Source organism: Rana temporaria, chromosome 4, assembly GCF_905171775.1.
Source record: "Rana temporaria chromosome 4, aRanTem1.1, whole genome shotgun sequence".
Taxonomy (NCBI): Eukaryota; Metazoa; Chordata; class Amphibia; order Anura; family Ranidae; genus Rana; species Rana temporaria.
This window is the reverse complement of record NC_053492.1, coordinates 14463159-14483966: the sequence shown is the minus strand read 5'-3', so window position 1 is coordinate 14483966 and position 20808 is coordinate 14463159. Positions and strand designations below refer to the sequence as shown.

General features: G+C 49.5%; 1 protein-coding gene across 1 annotated transcript; it reads left to right on the top strand.

Moving 5' to 3' along the window:
• The first annotated feature begins 11431 nt into the window (after positions 1 to 11431).
• LOC120935546 (repetitive proline-rich cell wall protein 1-like) lies at positions 11432 to 12442 on the top strand. Its single transcript, XM_040347596.1, has 2 exons — positions 11432 to 12028; positions 12080 to 12442. Exons 1-2 carry the CDS (start codon positions 11432 to 11434, stop codon positions 12440 to 12442), a joined length of 960 nt encoding a protein of 319 aa, XP_040203530.1.
• Positions 12443 to 20808: the final 8366 nt, after the last annotated feature.

Below are 20808 nucleotides of genomic sequence, written 5' to 3'. Positions count from 1 at the left end.
TTAAATTCGACGCGGGAACGCCGGCTATACTTAACATTGGCTGCGCCTGATAAAAGAAAGGGTAAGTATACGACGGAAAACCGCTACGGAAACGATGTAAAAACAATGCGACGGGTCCGCGTACGTTCGTGAATTTGCGTATCTCGCTGATTTACATATTATTTATTGTAAATCAGCGGGAACGCCCCCGGCGCCATTTTTAAATTTAAAAAAAGATCCGACAGTGTAACACTGTCAGATCTTAGCCCTATCTATGCGTAACTGATTCTATGAATCAGGCGCATAGATAGGACCAGTGTAAGTCAGAGATACGATGGTGTATCTGTAGATACACCGTCGTATCTCTTTGTGAATCTGGCCCTGGGGGTGCAAAATTAAACACGTTGGTACTTCGACGCTAAATACCGTTTTTATGGCATCAGCCAGCTGCCATAACCCCAGTATTTTCAGAAAAAAATTAAATTAATTTAAAGAGTCCCGTCAAGGTCGCACCCAGAGGCGAACGCACGCGTGAGTGGCGCCCCCGCATATGAAAACGGTGTTCAAACCACACATGTGAGGTATCCCCACGATCGTTAGAGCGAGAGCAATAATTCCTCTGTAACTCAAAATATGCAACCTGTAGAATTTTTTAAATGTCGCCTATGCGCGGAATTTTATTCTCTAGGGTGTCTGAAAAAAATATATATGATTGCCCATCAGTGCCACCTATCAAGGCCCATCAGTGCTGCTTATGAGTGCCCATCGGTGCCAGCTATCAGTGCTCATCAGTGCCACCTATGAGTGTCCATCAGTGCCACCTATCAAAGTCCATCAGTGACACCTATGAGTTCCCATCAGTGCCGCCTATGAGTGCCCATCATTGCCGCTTATGAGTGCCCATCAGTGCCAGCTATGAGTGCCCATCAGTGACACCTATGAGTGCCCATCAGTGACACGTATGAGTGCCCATCAGTACCACCTATGAGTGCCCATCAGTGCCACCTATCAAAGCCCATCAGTGACACCCATGAGGGCCCATCAGTGCAGCCTATGAGGGCCCATCAGTACCACCTATCAAAGCCCATCAGTGACGCCTATAAGTGCCCATCAGTGCTGCATATGTCTATCCTCTTCCAGAAGGCCCCCTTGTGTCTGTCTTCTTCCAGAAGGCCCCCTTGTGTCTGTCCTCTTCCAGAAGGCCTCCTTGTGTCTGTCCTCTTCCAGAAGGCCTCCTTGTGTCTGTCCTCTTCCAGAAGGCCTCCTTGTGTCTGTCTTCTTCCAGAAGGCCCCCTTGTGTCTGTCCTCTTCCAGAAGGCCCCCTTGTGTCTGTCCTCTTCCAGAAGGCCCCCTTGTGTCTGTCTTCTTCCAGAAGACCCCCTTGTGTCTGTCCTCTTCCAGAAGGCCTCCTTGTGTCTGTCCTCTTCCAGAAGGCCTCCTTGTGTCTGTCCTCTTCCAGAAGGCCTCCTTGTGTCTGTCTTCTTCCAGAAGGCCCCCTTGTGTCTGTCCTCTTCCAGAAGGCCCCCTTGTGTCTGTCTTCTTCCAGAAGACCCCCTTGTGTCTGTCCTCTTCCAGAAGGCCTCCTTGTGTCTGTCCTCTTCCAGAAGGCCTCCTTGTGTCTGTCCTCTTCCAGAAGGCCTCCTTGTGTCTGTCTTCTTCCAGAAGGCCCCCTTGTGTCTGTCCTCTTCCAGAAGGCCCCCTTGTGCCTGTCCTCTTCCAGAAGGCCCCCTTGTGTCTGTCTTCTTCCAGAAGGCCCCCTTGTGTCTGTCCTCTTCCAGAAGGCCTCCTTGTGTCTGTCTTCTTCCAGAAGGCCCCCTTGTGTCTGTCCTCTTCCAGAAGGCCTCCTTGTGTCTGTCCTCTTCCAGAAGGCCCCCTTGTGTCTGTCTTCTTCCAGAAGGCCCCCTTGTGGCTGTCCTCTTCCAGAAGGCCCCCTTGTGGCTGTCCTCTTCCAGAAGGCCTCATTGTGTCTGTCCTCTTCCAGAAGGCCCCCTTGTGTCTGTCCTCTTCCATAAGGCCCCCTTGTGTCTGTCCTCTTCCAGAAGGCCCCCTTGTGTCTGTCCTCTTCCATAAGGCCCCCTTGTGTCTGTCTTCTTCCAGAAGGCCCCCTTGTGTCTGTCCTCTTCCAGAAGGCCTCCTTGTGTCTGTCCTTTTCCAGAAGGCCCCCTTGTGTCTGTCCTCTTCCAGAAGGCCTCCTTGTGTCTGTCTTATTCCAGAAGACCCCCTTGTGTCTGTCCTCTTCCAGAAGGCCCCCTTGTGTCTGTCCTCTTCCAGAAGGCCCCCTTGTGTCTGTCCTCTTCCAGAAGGCCCCCTTGTGTCTGTCCTCTTGCAGAAGGCCTCCTTGTGTCTGTCCTCTTCCAGAAGGCCTCCTTGTGTCTGTCTTCTTCCAGAAGGCCTCTTTGTGTCTGTCCTCTTCCAGAAGGCCCCCTTGTGTCTGTCCTCTTCCAGAAGGCCCCCTTGTGTCTGTCCTTCTCAAGAAGGCCCCCTTGTGTCTGTCCTCTTCCAGAAGACCCCCTTGTGTATGTCCTCTTCCAGAAGGCCCCCTTGTGTCTGTCTTCTTCCAGAAGACCCCCTTGTGTCTGTCTTCTTCCAGAAGGCCCCCTTGTGTCTGTCCTCTTCCAGAAGGCCCCCTTGTGTCTGTCCTCTTCCAGAAGGCCCCCTTGTGTCTGTCCTCTTCCAGAAGGCCTCCTTGTGTCTGTCTTCTTCCAGAAGGCCTCTTTGTGTCTGTCCTCTTCCAGAAGGCCCCCTTGTGTCTGTCCTCTTCCAGAAGGCCCCCTTGTGTCTGTCTTCTTCCAGAAGGCCCCATTGTGTCTGTCCTCTTCCAGAAGACCCCCTTGTGTATGTCCTCTTCCAGAAGGCCCCCTTGTGTATGCCTGAGGACTGGAATTGAGAAACACTGGCATAGAGCAACAAATATGTTTATTCATTTACATATTCATTTAGTGTGTGTGATAGGCCTACAGTATAACAGTATCTTACCTCAGTGGGATGTTACGTATGATACTAACAATGACAAGAAAAATATTGTAGATGTAGCGCCTGTGTACTTCCAAGTACCGGTGCTACTGTATTACTGTAAAAGTTAAGGGATAATCAGAGTGTAGTTGACTCTGATTCTGATTGCAATTTTACAAAGGGTCTCTGTTTCAGAGGTTGGCTGTGCTGCGGGTCCATTCTGTGGTTGCTGGGGTGTCATACCACCCCGGGGCGACAGTGGAGTCCAGGCTGGGGTGCCTCTTGCCAGCAGCCAATCGGGAGGGAGTTTCTCTCGCGGGGCATGCTGGGGGAGGGTACTTCTGGAGGAGACGCTATTGAGGCGGGGTTCTTTTCCTGAGGTGGCACCCACCTTTAGGGTGACCACACATCACGGCCCCTGGGCGAGATGGCCTACCAGACAGGGTAGCGCGTGCCACGCGGTGTTCCTGGTTCCGGGACCATGTTGGCCCGGAACATTTAAAGCTGTGGCGGGGCCCCAGTATTCGACTGGGTCCCCAATTCTGAGAAGAACATGTACCCCAGGTTTGGAACCACTGGAATACTGGCCATTAGTATATTGAACTTGTGGAACATAGAACATTCCTATGTAGCTGTCTGTAACTCTAGTGTATGACTCTTCTGTATGACTGATTTGATGTTTTCTTTTTTTACTCTATTGTAGAGAATAATGGCACTGGAAGGAAACGAGACCTCTCACATACCCGTCTATGTGGATGAGACTGGCTTCAACCTGGCCAAGGGCCAAAGACGTGGGCATAATTTTATTGGCCACCGGGCCACAGTGGATGTCCCAGGCCAGCGAGGGGGCAATATAACTATGTGTGCTGCCATTTCTGAGAATGGTGTGGCCACTCACATCCCCAGTCTTGGCCCATACAATACACAGAAGCTCCTCATCTTCTTGGACCACCTTCATTTGGATTTGATCCCTGAAAATGAGAGAGGTCTCATAGGACCTCACCTACTACAAAATATAATTGTATGGGGCAATGTGAATTTTCACCATGGCCCGCTTATCAGGGCCTGGTTCACTGCTCATCCAAGGATGGATATGGTGTTCCTACCACCTTACTCTCCTTTCCTCAATACTATTGAGGAGTTTTTCTCCGCTTGGAGGTGGAGAGTGTATGAGCATCGGTCTCAAGATCAGAGGTCCCTGCTCCATACAATGGACGCTGCCTGTGAGGATATTACAGGAGATCAGTGTAGGGGTTGGTTGCAACATGCACGCCGTTTCTTCCCTCGTTGCATCGCAAGGGAGAATATACGCTGTGATGTTGACGAAAATCTGTGGCCAGAAAGACAGCAGCGTGAGGATGGGCAGGAGGGTGAGGACGGTGGACAGGAGAGGGAGGGTGAGGACAGTGGACAGGAGAGGGAGGGTGAGGACGGTGCCCAGGAGAGGGAGGGTGAGGACGGTGCCCAGGAGAGGGAGGGTGAGGACAGCGACCAGTGAAGAGATGTTACAGTAGTTGTAAAACTACAGCTTTATTTACAGCATTGTAGGCTAAATGTAATTTTCCTTGTTTTATGTTTGTGTATTTATATTTCCGTATATTATGCTGTATACATTTTCTTTTTACTCTGATGTATGGAAGTTACTTTGTGTATGAATGATAATAGTTACAATACTGTAAAGTAATTTTTCCTTGGCAGTATGAGCGCAATGTGTGATGTCAAACCTTGGAGGCGACTCTTACCCCAAAATCTTTTATTTATTTTCAGTTTTATACACAATTGTATTCAATTAGCTAGACAAAAACTGTACAGTAACCATTGTCAATGAAGGACTGGGCTAAGACTGAAAGGTGGACATGAGGGATATTTCAATGGTCCTCTGCCATAGAGACAAAACATCTAAACATTTTGACTTGCAGTGCTTACACAATGCCAAAGGGATGAAGCATTTTGGGGGCACTGACTATTTGAATGAGAAAGAAATTTAGTTTTGACACATGAGTGAACTGTTTTGGGAAAGATATGAACTTTTGAAGGTGAACCATGGTGTTGTGCCGAACCATCCGGGTTATTTTGGCAAAAGTACCAAGAGAGCTGAGAACGTCCGGTCTGTATCAAGAAATGAGCCAAAGCAATTGAGAAGAATCTTTGCCATTTTGAGGGAACTGACTCTTTATATGGGAAATGAATACAGTTTTGAAGCAAGAGTGAACAGTTTTGGGAGAGATATGAGCTTTTGCACCTGAGTTATAGTGTTGTGCTGAACTGTAAGACTGTTTTGCCAAATGATCTTAGAGTTTTGAGAATGTCATTTCTGTTTCAAGAAATGAGCCAAAACAATAGAGAAAAACTGTAAAAAGGGTGTATTTTTTCCCCAAAAAATGCACTTGTAAGACCGCTGCGCAAATACGGCGTGACAGAAAGTATTGCAACGCCCGCCATTTTATTCTCTAGGGTGTCTGAAAAAAAATATATATAATGTTTAGGAGTTCTAAGTAATTTTCTAGCAAAAAAAAAAACACCCCTGATTTTAACTTGTAAACAACAAGTGCCAGAGGCTCGGTTCTTAGGCGGTTAATACCACATTAATCTGGGGGCCAGATTCACGTAGCTCAGCGGATCTATAGATCCGCTCGATCTACGTGAATTAAGATCCGCTCCCGCAAGTTTAGGAGGCAAGTGGCTAATTCACAAACCACTTACCTCCAAACTTGCGACGGCGGATCCTAAATCCCCCAGCGGAATTAAAATTCCGCGGCTAGGGGAGTGTCATATTTAAATCAGGCGCGTTCCCGCGCCGATTTAAATGCGCATGCGTCGTCCGGGGAATTTCCCGGCGTGCATTGCTCCCACTGACGTCAATAGGACGTCAATGGTTGCGACGTCAGCGGGACTTGCGACGTGCGTGTTCGTGAATCGGCGTACGCAAACGACGTAGGAAAATTTAAATTCGACGCGGGAACGCCAGCTATACTTAACATTGGCTGCGCCTGATAAAAGAAAGGGTAAGTATACGACGGAAAACCGCTACGGAAACGATGTAAAAACAATGCGACGGGTCCGCGTACGTTCGTGAATTTGCGTATCTCGCTGATTTACATATTATTTATTGTAAATCAGCGGGAACGCCCCCGGCGCCATTTTTAAATTTAAAAAAAGATCCGACAGTGTAACACTGTCAGATCTTAGCCCTATCTATGCGTAACTGATTCTATGAATCAGGCGCATAGATAGGACCAGTGTAAGTCAGAGATACGATGGTGTATCTGTAGATACACCGTCGTATCTCTTTGTGAATCTGGCCCTGGGGGTGCAAAATTAAACACGTTGGTACTTCGACGCTAAATACCGTTTTTATGGCATCAGCCAGCTGCCATAACCCCAGTATTTTCAGAAAAAAATTAAATTAATTTAAAGAGTCCCGTCAAGGTCGCACCCAGAGGCGAACGCACGCGTGAGTGGCGCCCCCGCATATGAAAACGGTGTTCAAACCACACATGTGAGGTATCCCCACGATCGTTAGAGCGAGAGCAATAATTCCTCTGTAACTCAAAATATGCAACCTGTAGAATTTTTTAAATGTCGCCTATGCGCGGAATTTTATTCTCTAGGGTGTCTGAAAAAAATATATATGATTGCCCATCAGTGCCACCTATCAAGGCCCATCAGTGCTGCTTATGAGTGCCCATCGGTGCCAGCTATCAGTGCTCATCAGTGCCACCTATGAGTGTCCATCAGTGCCACCTATCAAAGTCCATCAGTGACACCTATGAGTTCCCATCAGTGCCGCCTATGAGTGCCCATCATTGCCGCTTATGAGTGCCCATCAGTGCCAGCTATGAGTGCCCATCAGTGACACCTATGAGTGCCCATCAGTGACACGTATGAGTGCCCATCAGTACCACCTATGAGTGCCCATCAGTGCCACCTATCAAAGCCCATCAGTGCCACCTATCAAAGCCCATCAGTGACACCCATGAGGGCCCATCAGTGCAGCCTATGAGGGCCCATCAGTACCACCTATCAAAGCCCATCAGTGACGCCTATAAGTGCCCATCAGTGCTGCATATGTCTATCCTCTTCCAGAAGGCCCCCTTGTGTCTGTCTTCTTCCAGAAGGCACCCTTGTGTCTGTCCTCTTCCAGAAGGCCTCCTTGTGTCTGTCCTCTTCCAGAAGGCCTCCTTGTGTCTGTCCTCTTCCAGAAGGCCTCCTTGTGTCTGTCTTCTTCCAGAAGGCCCCCTTGTGTCTGTCCTCTTCCAGAAGGCCCCCTTGTGTCTGTCCTCTTCCAGAAGGCCCCCTTGTGTCTGTCTTCTTCCAGAAGACCCCCTTGTGTCTGTCCTCTTCCAGAAGGCCTCCTTGTGTCTGTCCTCTTCCAGAAGGCCTCCTTGTGTCTGTCCTCTTCCAGAAGGCCTCCTTGTGTCTGTCTTCTTCCAGAAGGCCCCCTTGTGTCTGTCCTCTTCCAGAAGGCCCCCTTGTGTCTGTCTTCTTCCAGAAGACCCCCTTGTGTCTGTCCTCTTCCAGAAGGCCTCCTTGTGTCTGTCCTCTTCCAGAAGGCCTCCTTGTGTCTGTCCTCTTCCAGAAGGCCTCCTTGTGTCTGTCTTCTTCCAGAAGGCCCCCTTGTGTCTGTCCTCTTCCAGAAGGCCCCCTTGTGCCTGTCATCTTCCAGAAGGCCCCCTTGTGTCTGTCTTCTTCCAGAAGGCCCCCTTGTGTCTGTCCTCTTCCAGAAGGCCTCCTTGTGTCTGTCTTCTTCCAGAAGGCCCCCTTGTGTCTGTCCTCTTCCAGAAGGCCTCCTTGTGTCTGTCCTCTTCCAGAAGGCCCCCTTGTGTCTGTCTTCTTCCAGAAGGCCCCCTTGTGGCTGTCCTCTTCCAGAAGGCCCCCTTGTGGCTGTCCTCTTCCAGAAGGCCTCATTGTGTCTGTCCTCTTCCAGAAGGCCCCCTTGTGTCTGTCCTCTTCCATAAGGCCCCCTTGTGTCTGTCCTCTTCCAGAAGGCCCCCTTGTGTCTGTCCTCTTCCATAAGGCCCCCTTGTGTCTGTCTTCTTCCAGAAGGCCCCCTTGTGTCTGTCCTCTTCCAGAAGGCCTCCTTGTGTCTGTCCTTTTCCAGAAGGCCCCCTTGTGTCTGTCCTCTTCCAGAAGGCCTCCTTGTGTCTGTCTTATTCCAGAAGACCCCCTTGTGTCTGTCCTCTTCCAGAAGGCCCCCTTGTGTCTGTCCTCTTCCAGAAGGCCCCCTTGTGTCTGTCCTCTTCCAGAAGGCCCCCTTGTGTCTGTCCTCTTGCAGAAGGCCTCCTTGTGTCTGTCCTCTTCCAGAAGGCCTCCTTGTGTCTGTCTTCTTCCAGAAGGCCTCTTTGTGTCTGTCCTCTTCCAGAAGGCCCCCTTGTGTCTGTCCTCTTCCAGAAGGCCCCCTTGTGTCTGTCCTTCTCAAGAAGGCCCCCTTGTGTCTGTCCTCTTCCAGAAGACCCCCTTGTGTATGTCCTCTTCCAGAAGGCCCCCTTGTGTCTGTCTTCTTCCAGAAGGCCCCCTTGTGTCTGTCTTCTTCCAGAAGGCCCCCTTGTGTCTGTCCTCTTCCAGAAGGCCCCCTTGTGTCTGTCCTCTTCCAGAAGGCCCCCTTGTGTCTGTCCTCTTCCAGAAGGCCTCCTTGTGTCTGTCTTCTTCCAGAAGGCCTCTTTGTGTCTGTCCTCTTCCAGAAGGCCCCCTTGTGTCTGTCCTCTTCCAGAAGGCCCCCTTGTGTCTGTCTTCTTCCAGAAGGCCCCATTGTGTCTGTCCTCTTCCAGAAGACCCCCTTGTGTATGTCCTCTTCCAGAAGGCCCCCTTGTGTATGTCTTCTTCCAGAAGGCCCCCTTGTGTCTGTCCTTTTCCAGAAGGCCCCCTTGTGTCTGTCTTCTTCCAGAAGGCCCCCTTGTGTCTGTCTTCTTCCAGAAGGCCTCCTTGTGTCTGTCCTCTTCCAGAAGGCCCCCTTGTGTCTGTCCTCGTCCAGAAGGCCCCCTTGTGTCTGTCCTCGTCCAGAAGGCCCCCTTGTGTCTGTCTTCTTCCAGAAGGCCCCCTTGTGTCTGTCCTCTTCCAGAAGGCCCCCTTGTGTCTGTCCTCTTCCAGAAGGCCTCTTTGTGTCTGTCCTCTTCCAGAAGGCCTCTTTGTGTCTGTCCTCTTCCAGAAGGCCCCCTTGTGTCTGTCCTCTTCCAGAAGGCCCCCTTGTGTCTGTCCTCTTCCAGAAGGCCTCTTTGTGTCTGTCCTCTTCCAGAAGGCCTCTTTGTGTCTGTCCTCTTCCAGAAGGCCCCCTTGTGTCTGTCCTCCTCCAGAAGACCCCCTTGTGTCTGTCTTCTTCCAGAAGACCCCCTTGTGTCTGTCCTCTTCCAGAAGGCCCCCTTGTGTCTGTCCTCTTCCAGAAGGCCTCCTTGTGTCTGTCCTCTTCCAGAAGGCCTCCTTGTGCCTGTCCTCTTCCAGAAGGCCCCCTTGTGTCTGTCCTCTTCCAGAAGGCCCCCTTGTGTCTGTCTTATTCCAGATTGCACTTGTACACTTATGTGAGCACAATAATCAATGGGGTAGATTCAGGAACGATTTACGCCAGCGTATCCATAGATACGGCTCGTAAATTCAAAGCTACGCCGGCGAATCTATTTTCTGTATTCAGAAAGCTCGATACGCCGACATTAGCCTAAGATACGACTGGCATAAGTCTCTTACGCCGTCGTATCTTAGGGTGCATTCTCACGCTGGCCGCTAGGTGGCGCTTCCGTAGTTGTCAGCGTAGAGTATGCAAATTACATACTTACGCCGATTCACAAACGTACGTGCGCCCGGCGGTAGTTTTTTACGTCGTTTGCGTAACTCGTTTTTGGCATAAGGCTGCTCCTGCTATTAGGAGGCGCAGCCAATGTTAAGTATGGACGTCGTTCCCGCTTCGCGATTTCAAAATTTTACGTAGTTTGCGTAAGTCGTTCGTGAATGGCGCTGGACGCCATTTACGTTCACGTCTAAACCAATGACGTCCTTGCAACGTAATTTACCGCAATGCACGCTGGAAAATTTTAGGGATGGCGCATGCGCAGTACGTTCGGCGCAGGAACGCGCCTGATTTAAATGATCCACGCCCCCTACCGGATCATTTTAATTACGGGCGCTTACGCTGGCCCCTTTTACGCTACGCCGCCGCAAATTACGGAGCAAGTGCTTCGTGAATACAGCGCTTGCTCCTGTAATTTACGGCGGAGTAGCGTAAAGATGATACGCTGCGCCGCCGTATCAGTGCACGCCCCTACCTGAATCTACCCCAGTGTTTTTATTGATGATTTGACCAATTTTGCACTATGACTGTTCTCTAGAAACTTATGGGAGGAATAGAGAAGTAAAGGACACTGGATGCTTTGGTGAAGAAGAGGGAAAGTGACACCTGGTGGCCGGTTGTATAATTACCTTTGCCTGACATGACCCATTTATTTCTGAAGATCTAACTGTTTCGTAAGCTTTTATAAAAAAAATTCAAGCACTACGCAGATGATAATTTGAAGATTGATTCTTAGTGGCATTAAATATTATTATTGGCACAGATGGTATTTTGAGTCAGCAGACAGTGATTCTAAGCGCTGGGAACATATTGTTCATATTTGTAGAACATATTTGTGGGGGGGGGGTTATAGGGTTATTTCAGCTGCTGGAGTGATTTTATTTGCTTTGGGGAAAATCCTACGTGCTGAATCAATATTCATTTATTTTTACCAGTTCAGTGCAGTGAAGGTACCCCTCTACCAGTTCAGTGGAGTGAAGGTACCCCTCTACCAGTTCAGTGGAGTGAAGGTACCCCTCTACCAGTTCAGTGGAGTGAATGTACCCCTCTACCAGTTCAGTGCAGTGAAGGTACCCCTCTACCAGTTCATTGGAGTGAAGGTACCCCTCTACCAGTTCAGTGGAGTGAAGGTACCCCTCTACCAGTTCAGTGGAGTGAAGGTACCCCTCTACCAGTTCAGTGGAGTGAAGGAACCCCTCTACCAATTCAGTGGAGTGAAGATACCCCTCTACCAGTTCAGTGGAGTGAAGATACTCCTCTACCAGTTCAGTGGAGTGAAGATACTCCTCTACCAGTTCAGTGGAGTGAAGGTACTCCTCTACCAGTTCAGAGGAGTGAAGATACCCCTCTACCAGTTCAGTGGAGAGAAGATACCCCTCTACTAGTTCAGAGGAGTAAAGATACTGCTCTACCAGTTATGGAAGTGAAGATACCCCTCTACCAGTTCAGTGGAGTGAAGGAACTCCTCTACCAGTTCATTGGAGCGAAGATGCTCCTATACTGGTTCATTGAAGTAATGGTACCCCTCTGCCAGTTTAGTGGAGTGTAGGAATCCCTCTACAAGTTCAGTGGAGTGTAGGAACCCGTCTTCCAGTTCAATGGAGTAAAGGAACCTCTCTACCAGTCCATTAGATTGAAGGAACCCTCTGCCAGTTCAGTGAAGTTAAGATACCTCTCTACCAGCCAAGTGGAGTGAAGATACCCCTCTACTAGTTATTTGGAGTAATGACACCCCTCTACCATTTCAGTGTAGTGAATGAACCTCTCTACCAGGTCAGTGGAGTGAAGGAACCCTTCTACCAGTTCAGTGGAGTGAAGAAACCCGTCAAACAGTTCAGTGCAGTGAAGGAACCCTTCTACCAGGTCAGTGCAGTGAAGGAACCCTTCTACCAGTTCAGTGGAGTGAAGGAACCCTTCTACCAGTTCAGTGGAGTGAAGGAACCCTTCTACCAGTTCAGTGGAGTGAAGGAACCCTTCTACCAGTTCAGTGGAGTGAAGGAACCCTTCTACCAGTTCAGTGGAGTGAAGGAACCCGTCTACCAGTTCAGTGGAGTGAAGGAACCCTTCTACCAGTTCAGTGGAGTGAAGGAACCCTTCTACCAGTTCAGTGGAGTGAAAGAACCCTTCTACCAGTTCAGTGGAGTGAAGGAACCCTTCTACCAGTTCAGTGGAGTGAAGGAACCCGTCTACCAGTTCAGTGGAGTGAAGGAACCCTTCTACCAGTTCAGTGGAGTGAAGGAACCCGTCTTCCAGTTCAGTGCAGAGAAGGAACCCTTCTACCAGTTCAGTGGAGTGAAGGAACCCTTCTACCAGTTCAGTGGAGTATAGGAACCCTTCTACCAGTTCAGTGGAGTGAAGGAACCCTTCTACCAGTTCAGTGGAGTGAAGGAACCCTTCTACCAGTTCAGTGGAGTGAAGGAACCCTTCTACCAGTTCAGTGCAGTGAAGGAACCCTTCTACCAGTTCAGTGGAGTGAAGGAACCCGTCTACCAGTTCAGTGGAGTGAAGGAACCTGTCTTTCAGTTCAGTGGAGTAAAGGAACCCGTCTACCAGTTCAGTGGAGTGAAGGAACCCGTCTACCAGTTCAGTGGAGTGAAGGAACCCGTCTTCCAGTTCAGTGGAGTGAATGAACCCGTCTACCAGTTCAGTGGAGTGAAGGAACCCCTCGCTCATTCCCAGGATGAGATTCAGTCTGCGTGGTTTGCAGTGCCTTGGGGACCTGGATGGATGTCCTAATTAATTTTAGTCCATGCATTATCCTGCATTTTTTGTCACCAATATGGTTACCTCCATGGCTGACAGCACACTGGTTTTTACCAGTGATATTGGACACCGCACTCCTTATGACCCCTTCGGCACCAACCAGTGTGTTGTATTCCACCTTGTCTACCTGCCTGCTCTACATCAGGAATTTTTTTCCTCTTCTGCCCCAGTCCCTAAAGCATCCACAGATTTCACCGCTGTGAGAATGCGCATTATCCCCCATGTCCGCCGCGAGGGGGGGAATCATTTGGGTGGCCCGCCTCCGCACCTATTTTACTACTCATTGGATTGGCTCTCCTGAAGAAGCGGTACACCCGCGAAACTAGTAGAGACTTTGCCCAATCTTTGATTTGTATGATTGTTGCATTTTTTATCTGTAATAAATCTTTTTAATTGTACAACTTCTATTGTTCTTTATTTCCGAGACAGTCCACTTACATTTGGGTGGGCATGTCCTCAAGTCTAGCTTCAGCAACTATTCTTTTGCCCCTACCCTTCCTCTTTTCCACAATAACTCGGATGATGGTACGTTATTAAAATGATTACTCCCTTATTATATGAGGCTATACTCCAATTTTGTTCATGTGTGTCTGATAATATGGAATTTATTAATTCATTAAAACAGCCAAATGGCTACTCACTAAAAAGTAGTACAAAATGCGCTCATATGAAGGGAAGTGTAGTCACTGTGGATAGTCAGCCGATGATGGTGGCTTCTCTGGTGAAGATATTGTTGGTTGCTGTCCAGGAAATAAGCGAGGCAGAGCACTGCGGGAACAGCGAATCCCAGAAGTACCTGTTCAGCGTCGTGCATTTCAGCCTGGAGCGCACACGGCTCTCGGCGACAGGAAGTGACGTCAGACAGGGGCTCGTAGTGATGACGCGTTTCAATGCTTCCGAATTTTCATCAGATCTAATGGGAGGAGGAGACTGGTATGCTTATATACAGTATGCTCTGTAGAACGAGATGGGGACAGTCCAGAACTAAACTGTACACAAATACCGGACTCCCATGAACACTTTTCACAGGCGACTGCGTGTACTCGTTTCATTCATTGTTCAACTACAGCATGCTTCAACTCTTTTGAAGCATTGACTTACATGATAGTTTCTCTAAATTCCATATTATCAGACATACTGCACTTAGTAGGCGCATTTTTTCTTTTTGTTAGATCTCACCCCCAGCACGCAGATTGGTCCTTCCCCAGTGAGCTCCCACCCCCAACACGCAGATTGGTCCTTCCCCAGTGAGATCTCACCCCCAGCACGCAGATTGGTCCTTCCCCAGTGAGCTCCCACCCCCAGCACACAGATTGGTCCTTCCCCAGTGAGCTCCCACCCCCAACACACAGATTGGTCCTTCCCCACTGAGATTCCACCCCCAACACACAGATTGGTCCTTCCCCACTGAGATTCCACCCCCAACACACAGATTGGTCCTTCCCCACTGAGATTCCACCCCCAACACACAGATTGGTCCTTCCCCAGTGAGATCCCACCCCCCAACACACAGATTGGTCCTTCCCCACTGAGATTCCACCCCAAGCACACAGATTGGTCCTTCCCTAGTGAGATCCCACCCCCCAACACACAGATTGGTCCTTCCCCAGTGAGCTCCCACCCCCAACACACAGATTGGTCCTTCCCCACTGAGATTCCACCCCCAACACACAGATTGGTCCTTCCCCACTGAGATTCCACCCCCAACACACAGATTGGTCCTTCCCCACTGAGATTCCACCCCCAACACACAGATTGGTCCTTCCCCAGTGAGATCCCACCCCCCAACACACAGATTGGTCCTTCCCCACTGAGATTCCACCCCAAGCACACAGATTGGTCCTTCCCTAGTGAGATCCCACCCCCAACACACAGATTGGTCCTTCCCCAGTGAGATCTCACCCCTAACACACAGATTAGTCCTTCCCCAGTGAGATTCCACCCCAAGCACACAGATTGGTCCTTCCCCACTGAGATTCCACCCCCAACACACAGATTAGTCCTTCCCCAGTGAGATTCCACCCCAACACACAGATTGGTCCTTCCTAACTGAGATTCCACCCCAAGCACACAGATTGGTCCTTCCCCAGTGAGATCACACCCCCCAACACACAGATTGGTCCTTCCCCAGTGAGATCCCACCCCCAAAAACACAGATTGGTCCTTCCCCAGTGAGATCCCACCCCCAAAAACACAGATTGGTCCTTCCACACTGAGATTCCACCCCAAGCACACAGATTGGTCCTTTCCCACTGAGATTCCACCCCAAGCTCACAGATTGGTCCTTCCCCACTGAGATTCCACCCCCAGCACACAGATTGGTCCTTTCCCACTGTAATCCCACCCCCAGCACACAGATTGGTCCTTTCCCAGTGTCCCGGTTATTTACAAAGTCCCAATAAATGACAAACTATCTACAGGATATGTTTTTCCTCTCTGGGTAGCGAAAACCAATTACACAGCAGAAAGGTTCATGCGTTAAAAAGCTTTATTGCCCATGCAGTCCCAACAACAAATCCAGGCGGATACATTATATATGATACACATTGGGGTTGATTTACTAAGGCAGAAAGAGGAACAGGGACAGCAGGGGCGTGGAGGCAGCATTTACTATAATCAATCAGTTGTATTTTCCTGGAGCAGCCGATTGGCTGCAGGAGGGGGAGAAGAAAACTTTCAGCTGAATAGCAGAACAAGAAGTGGCACAATGGAGGATCACAGAGTGACTATGGAATGTCTCCTCTTGCCAACTGGTCTTCCAGAGGGGACAGAGGTTTGTTTATTATGTAGTTAATGGGGAAACCATAAACTAAAATAGGAAAAAAACACTGATATTTATTCAACCTGTTACAAAAAACTTACAACATTTTATAAAGTATGTGGAAACTGCATCCTGTGCACTTGGTTATAAACCATGGGAATAGCTTATCGCGGAGTCAGAAAGTCTGTCTAAGATGTGGATTGAGGGGGACTCGTTAGCACCCCTTTGTGTGATGTTGTGGGTGGAGTGAGTCATTGTCCAGATTTGGTTTCTAACTGTATATAACCAGCTGAGTTTACCATTAAAGTATTCATTCTTTTGGAACCAGAGACAGAGCTGTGTGTGTCTCGTTTCTGTGGGAAATCCAATGGATCGTGTCTGCTGGATTGTGGAGTGTCAGGATAAGCTGTCTTGGGTTGGTGGAATGGAATATCGTAAACGGTGTTAACCCCTGACCGTTACACCACTTCAATGCTTACCTTGGATATGTAGCCCTGGAGTTTAGTCAGGGAGCGCCTCACAAATTGACTTGCCAGGAGTAAGCACACAGATTGGTCCTTCCTCAGTGACATCACACCTACAGCACACAGATTGGTCCTTCCCCAGTGACATCACACCTCCAGCACATAGATTGGTCCTTTCCTAGTGACATCACACCTCCAGCACACAGATTGATCCTTCCTCAGTGACATCACACCTCCAGCACACAGATTGGTCCTTCCTCAGTGACATCACACCTCCAGCACACAGATTGGTCCTTCCCCAGTGACATCACACCTCCAGCACACAGATTGGTTCTTCCCTAGTGACATCAAACACTCCAAACAGGCTGTGGGTACAGATTCAAGGCTTGTCAGAGCTCCTAGCAGACTTGAAACAGGAACTAGCTGTGAAAAGCAGAGCTGAAAAAGATGACAGCAGGATAGGCCTTGAGCCAAGAGTGAGAGCACAGCCAGAAACAGCAGCGTGGTCACAGGAATAGCCGAGGTCAGCAGCAGGCAGGCAGTGAGGTACCGAGTCATAAGACAAAGACGTGGTCAAGAATGAAGCCGGGGGTCAGGGACTGGTGACAGAGCAGAAGCAGGATCCAAGTTCAGGTCAAAGGCAAGCCAAGTCAGCAACAGGGGAACAAGCAGAGTATATAGCAGGACACAGTGAACAGCTGACAGACCAGTCAGCACTGGAGCATGAGCAGGAGCCCCTTTAAATATTACCTCTGGTGCCAACATGCATTGAGTGTGTGCCCATGCTCGTGTGCACGCGCTTGGGCACATTCCTGTGGGCATGCGCCCCTAGTCACCATTCTGCTGAGAATTCTGCATGCATACGCATTTCTATTAGCCAGTCTTTATCTATGCACATTTCTATAAGCCAAACTTCTGGTAGGCATTCTCTGACAGCAGCTAACTGAAATGCTGCTCCATTGACCCAGGGAGGATGTCCCCATGTTGATGGGGACAAGGGCCTCATCCCCACAACCCTTGCCCAGTTGTTGTGGGGGTCTGCGGGCAGGGGGCTTATCCAAAGGGGGCTTCCAGATTCTAATAAGCCCCCCACCCACAACCACCAGGCAAGGGTTGTGGGGATGAGGTCCTTGTCCCCATCAACATGGGGACATCCTCCCTATGTTGAGGGCAGGTGGCCTGGTACGGTTCAGGAGGGGGGCGCGCTCTCTCATCCCCCCTCTTTTCCTGCAGCCTGCCAGGTTGCGTGCTCGGATAAGGGTCTGGTATGCATTTTTGGGGGGAACCCTGCGCCATTTTTTTTCTTTTTTGACGTGGGGTTCCCCTTAAAAATCCATACCAGACCTGAAGGGTCTGGTATGGATTTTAAGGGGACCCCTACGCCATTTTTTTATTTAATTTGGCACAGGGTTCCCCTTAATATCCATACGGGCCTGGTGATGAAATTTGAGGCATTTTTTTTTTGTTTCAGGGATTTTTGGGGGGAACCCCACGCCATTTTTATTTTGGCATGGGGTTCCCCTTAAAATCCATTACCTAGACCTGAAGTGTCTGGTATGGATTTTGAGGGGACCCCTACGCCATTTTTTTTATTTGGATTTTGAGGGGACACCCAGGCCATTTTTTAATTTGGCGCAGGGTTCCGCTTAATATTCATACCAGACCCCAAGGGCCTGGTAATGAACTGGGGAGGGGACCCATGTAGTTTTTTTCAATTACTTTTATCTGTATTGCCTGAACCCGACAATTCATTATAGCCGAAAGTAGTTTTAAATGACTTTTTTTCCTTTAGAAATTTCATTTTGTGCAGGGACTGTTCTAAGCATGGGAAACATGTGCTACTTCACAGGCATACTATAGACACCCCCAGGTACGAAATTTAAAGGAATATTTCACTGCTCCCGAAAAAACTTCCATTTTTAAAACTTTTTTTGCATTGATACATGTCCCCTGGGGCAGGACCCGGGTCCCCAAACACTTTTTATGACAATAACTTGCATATTAACTTTTAAAATTAGCACTTTTTATTTTTGATGTTCGTGTCCCATAGACTTTAACGGTGTTCGAACAAATGTTTTGCCTGTTCACATTTTCGTCTGCGAACCAAACCGGGGGGGTGTTCGGCTCATCCCTATTTATTGTGTTCAAGAAGCTTCCAGCTCATCATATTAATACTCAACCAATGGTACCCTCCTGAATATATTTATATATAGAACCAATTCTAGCTTGTAGCGAAGTAAGTATATTGGTTAATTATGAAAATCTATCTGTACTATGCATTGGGGGACCAGTGATATTACCGGTCGGTTGCAGTGTGCCGTCTCCAGTGAGCTCTTCGGTGTATAAATCATGTCATATAAAGTATACAGCAATATTGGGCTCTGCATTCCCACACAGACCTCCGACTGACACAGCAGGGACTCCACAACTAATATACACTGCTCAAAAAAATGAAAGGAACACTTTGAAAAGATATCAGATCTCAATGGGGAAAAAAAGCATGCTGGATATCTATACTGATATGGACTGGGTAATGTGTTAGGATTTATACTGGTATGGACTGGGTAATGTGTTGGGATCTATACTGGTATGGACTGGGCAATGTGTTAGGAACGAAAGGATGCCGCATCATTTGATGGAAATGAAAATTATCCACCTACAGAGGGCTAAATTCGAAGACACCCCGAAAATCAAAGTGAAAAAATTATGCAGCAAGCTCGTCCATTTTGCTGAAATTTCATTGCAACAACTCAAAATGGTCCTTAGTAGTTTGTATGGCCCCTATGTGCTTGTATGCATACCTCACAATGTCGGGGCATGCCCCTAATGAGACGACGGATGGTGTCCTGGAGGATTTCCTCCCAGATCGGGACCTGAGCATCACTGAGCTCCTGAACAGACTGAGGTGCAACCTGGCGGCACCGGATGGACCGAAACATAATGTTCCAGAGGTGTTCTTTTGGATTTAGGTCAGGGGAGCGTGGGGGGCTCCCCTGACCTTGAATGGTATCAATTTCTTCATCCTCCAGTAACTGGCTGCACGCTCTCGCCACATGAGGACGGGCATTGTCGTGCACCAGGAGGAGCCCAGGACCCACTGCACCAACGTAGGGTCTGACAATGGGTCCAAGGATTTCATCCTGATACCTAATGGCAGTCAAGGTGCAATTGTATAGCCTGTAGAGGTCTGTGCGTCCCTCCATAGATATGCCTCCCCAGACCATCACTGACCCACCACCAAACCGGTCATGCATAACGTTCTCCATGGCTTCTCTAGACCCTTTCACATCTGTCACATATGCTCAGGGTGAACCTGCTCTCATCTGTAAAAAGCACAGGGTGCCAATGGTGGACCTGCCAATTCTGGTGTTCAATGGAAAATGCCAATCGAGCTCAACAGTGTCCGGCAGTGAGCACAGAGCACACTAGAGGACGTCGGGCCCTCAGGTCACCCCTATGAAGTCTGATTCTAAATGTTTGGTCAGAGACATTCACACCTGTGGCCTGCTGGAGGTCATTTTGTAGGACTCTGGCAGCGCTCATCCTGTTCCTCCTTGCACAAAGGAGCAGATACCGGTCCTGCTGATGGGTTAAGGACGTTCTACGGCTCTGCCGAGTAACTGCCTGTCTCCTGGAATCTCCTCCATGCTCTTGAGACTGTGCTGGGAGACACGGCAAACCTTCTGGCAATGACACGTATTGATGTGCCATCCTGGAGGAGTTGGACTGCCTGAGCAAACTTTATAGGGTCCAGGTATTGCCTCGTGCTACCAGTGGTGACACTGACCCTAGCCAAATGCAAACCTAGTGAAAAACATTTAGAAACGATGAGTAGAGGAAAAAATGTCAGTGGTCTCCGCCTGTAAAACCATTCCTGTTTTGGAGGTCGTCTCATTGTAGCCCATCTAGTGCCCCTGTTGTTGTTTTTTTTTATTTATAATTTGTATTTTATTTTAAATTCAAATTCTAAACAACCCTGTTGTTAATTTAATTAACACCAAAGAAGTTGAAACTGATTAACAACCCCTCTGATACCTAACTGACCAGATCAATATCCCACGAGTTTCATTGAATGGATGCTATACTCTGATTAAAAAATGTTCCTTTAATTTTTTTGAACAGTGTATATAATGGGAAGGGTGGCCCTCAGGCCCAGACTGGGACAAAAAATAGGCCCAGGGCCAAAGAGCACAGGGGGGCTGGAGAGCACAAGTGGGGGCAGAGAACATGGATAGCACAGAGGGGCTGGAGAGCACTGGGGGGGGGCATGATCACAGGTAGGGGCTGGAGAGGACTGGGGGGAGCGGAGAGTACAGGGGGGGCCTATGAGGATGAGCATGGGGGCTGGAGATCACAGGGGGGGTGGAGAGTACAGGGGGGCCAATTAGCACAGGGGGGCCTGAGAGCACTGCGAGGGGCTGGCGAGCATAGAGGGGAGTTTGAGGTCACAGGGGGGACTCGGAGAGAACTAGGGGGAGCGTGAGAGCATGGGGCGGGGGCACCTGAGAGCACTGGGAGGGGCTGGAGTGCATAGGGGGAGTTGGCGGTCACAGGGGGGAGTCGGAGAGCACTAGGGGGAGCGTGAGAGCATGGGGCGGGGGCACCTGAGAGCACTGGGAGGGGATGGAGTGCATAGGGGGGAGTTGGCGGTCACAGGGGGGACCCGGAGAGCACTAGGGGGAGCGTGAGAGCATGGGGCGGGGGCACCTGAGAGCACTGGGAGGGGCTGGAGTGCATAGGGGGGAGTTGGCGGTCACAGGGGGGACCCGGAGAGCACTAGGGGGGAGCCTGAGAGCATGGGGCGGGGGCACCTGAGAGCATGGTGGGAGCCTGAGAACACAGGGGGGGCAAGGTGCACTAGGGGGCAGTAGAAAGAAGCTGGATAGGAGAAGCGGCTGCGTACACAGTAGAAGAATCCATCTCTTTATTATTCTCCTACAGCCTCTGAATGCCCACGGGAGGGAGAGAATGAGAAGCAGGCATTTAGCGGCTGTAGGAGAAAAATAAAGAGATAGATCCTTCTACTGTGTATGCAGCTGGGGAGCCGCACTCACTTTCCCTCCTGACCGGAGTCTCTTGTAGATCCCCCTCCCTCTTCATGGTCACAGGTAACA

Coding starts and splice junctions, on each gene's coding strand:
- LOC120935546 (XM_040347596.1), top strand. CDS start 11,432: ATGACACCCCTCTACCATTTCAGTGTAGTGAATGAACCTCTCTACCAG. Junction 12,029..12,079: donor CCTTCTACCAGTTCAGTGGA/GTATAGGAACCC, acceptor CCCTTCTACCAG/TTCAGTGGAGTGAAGGAACC.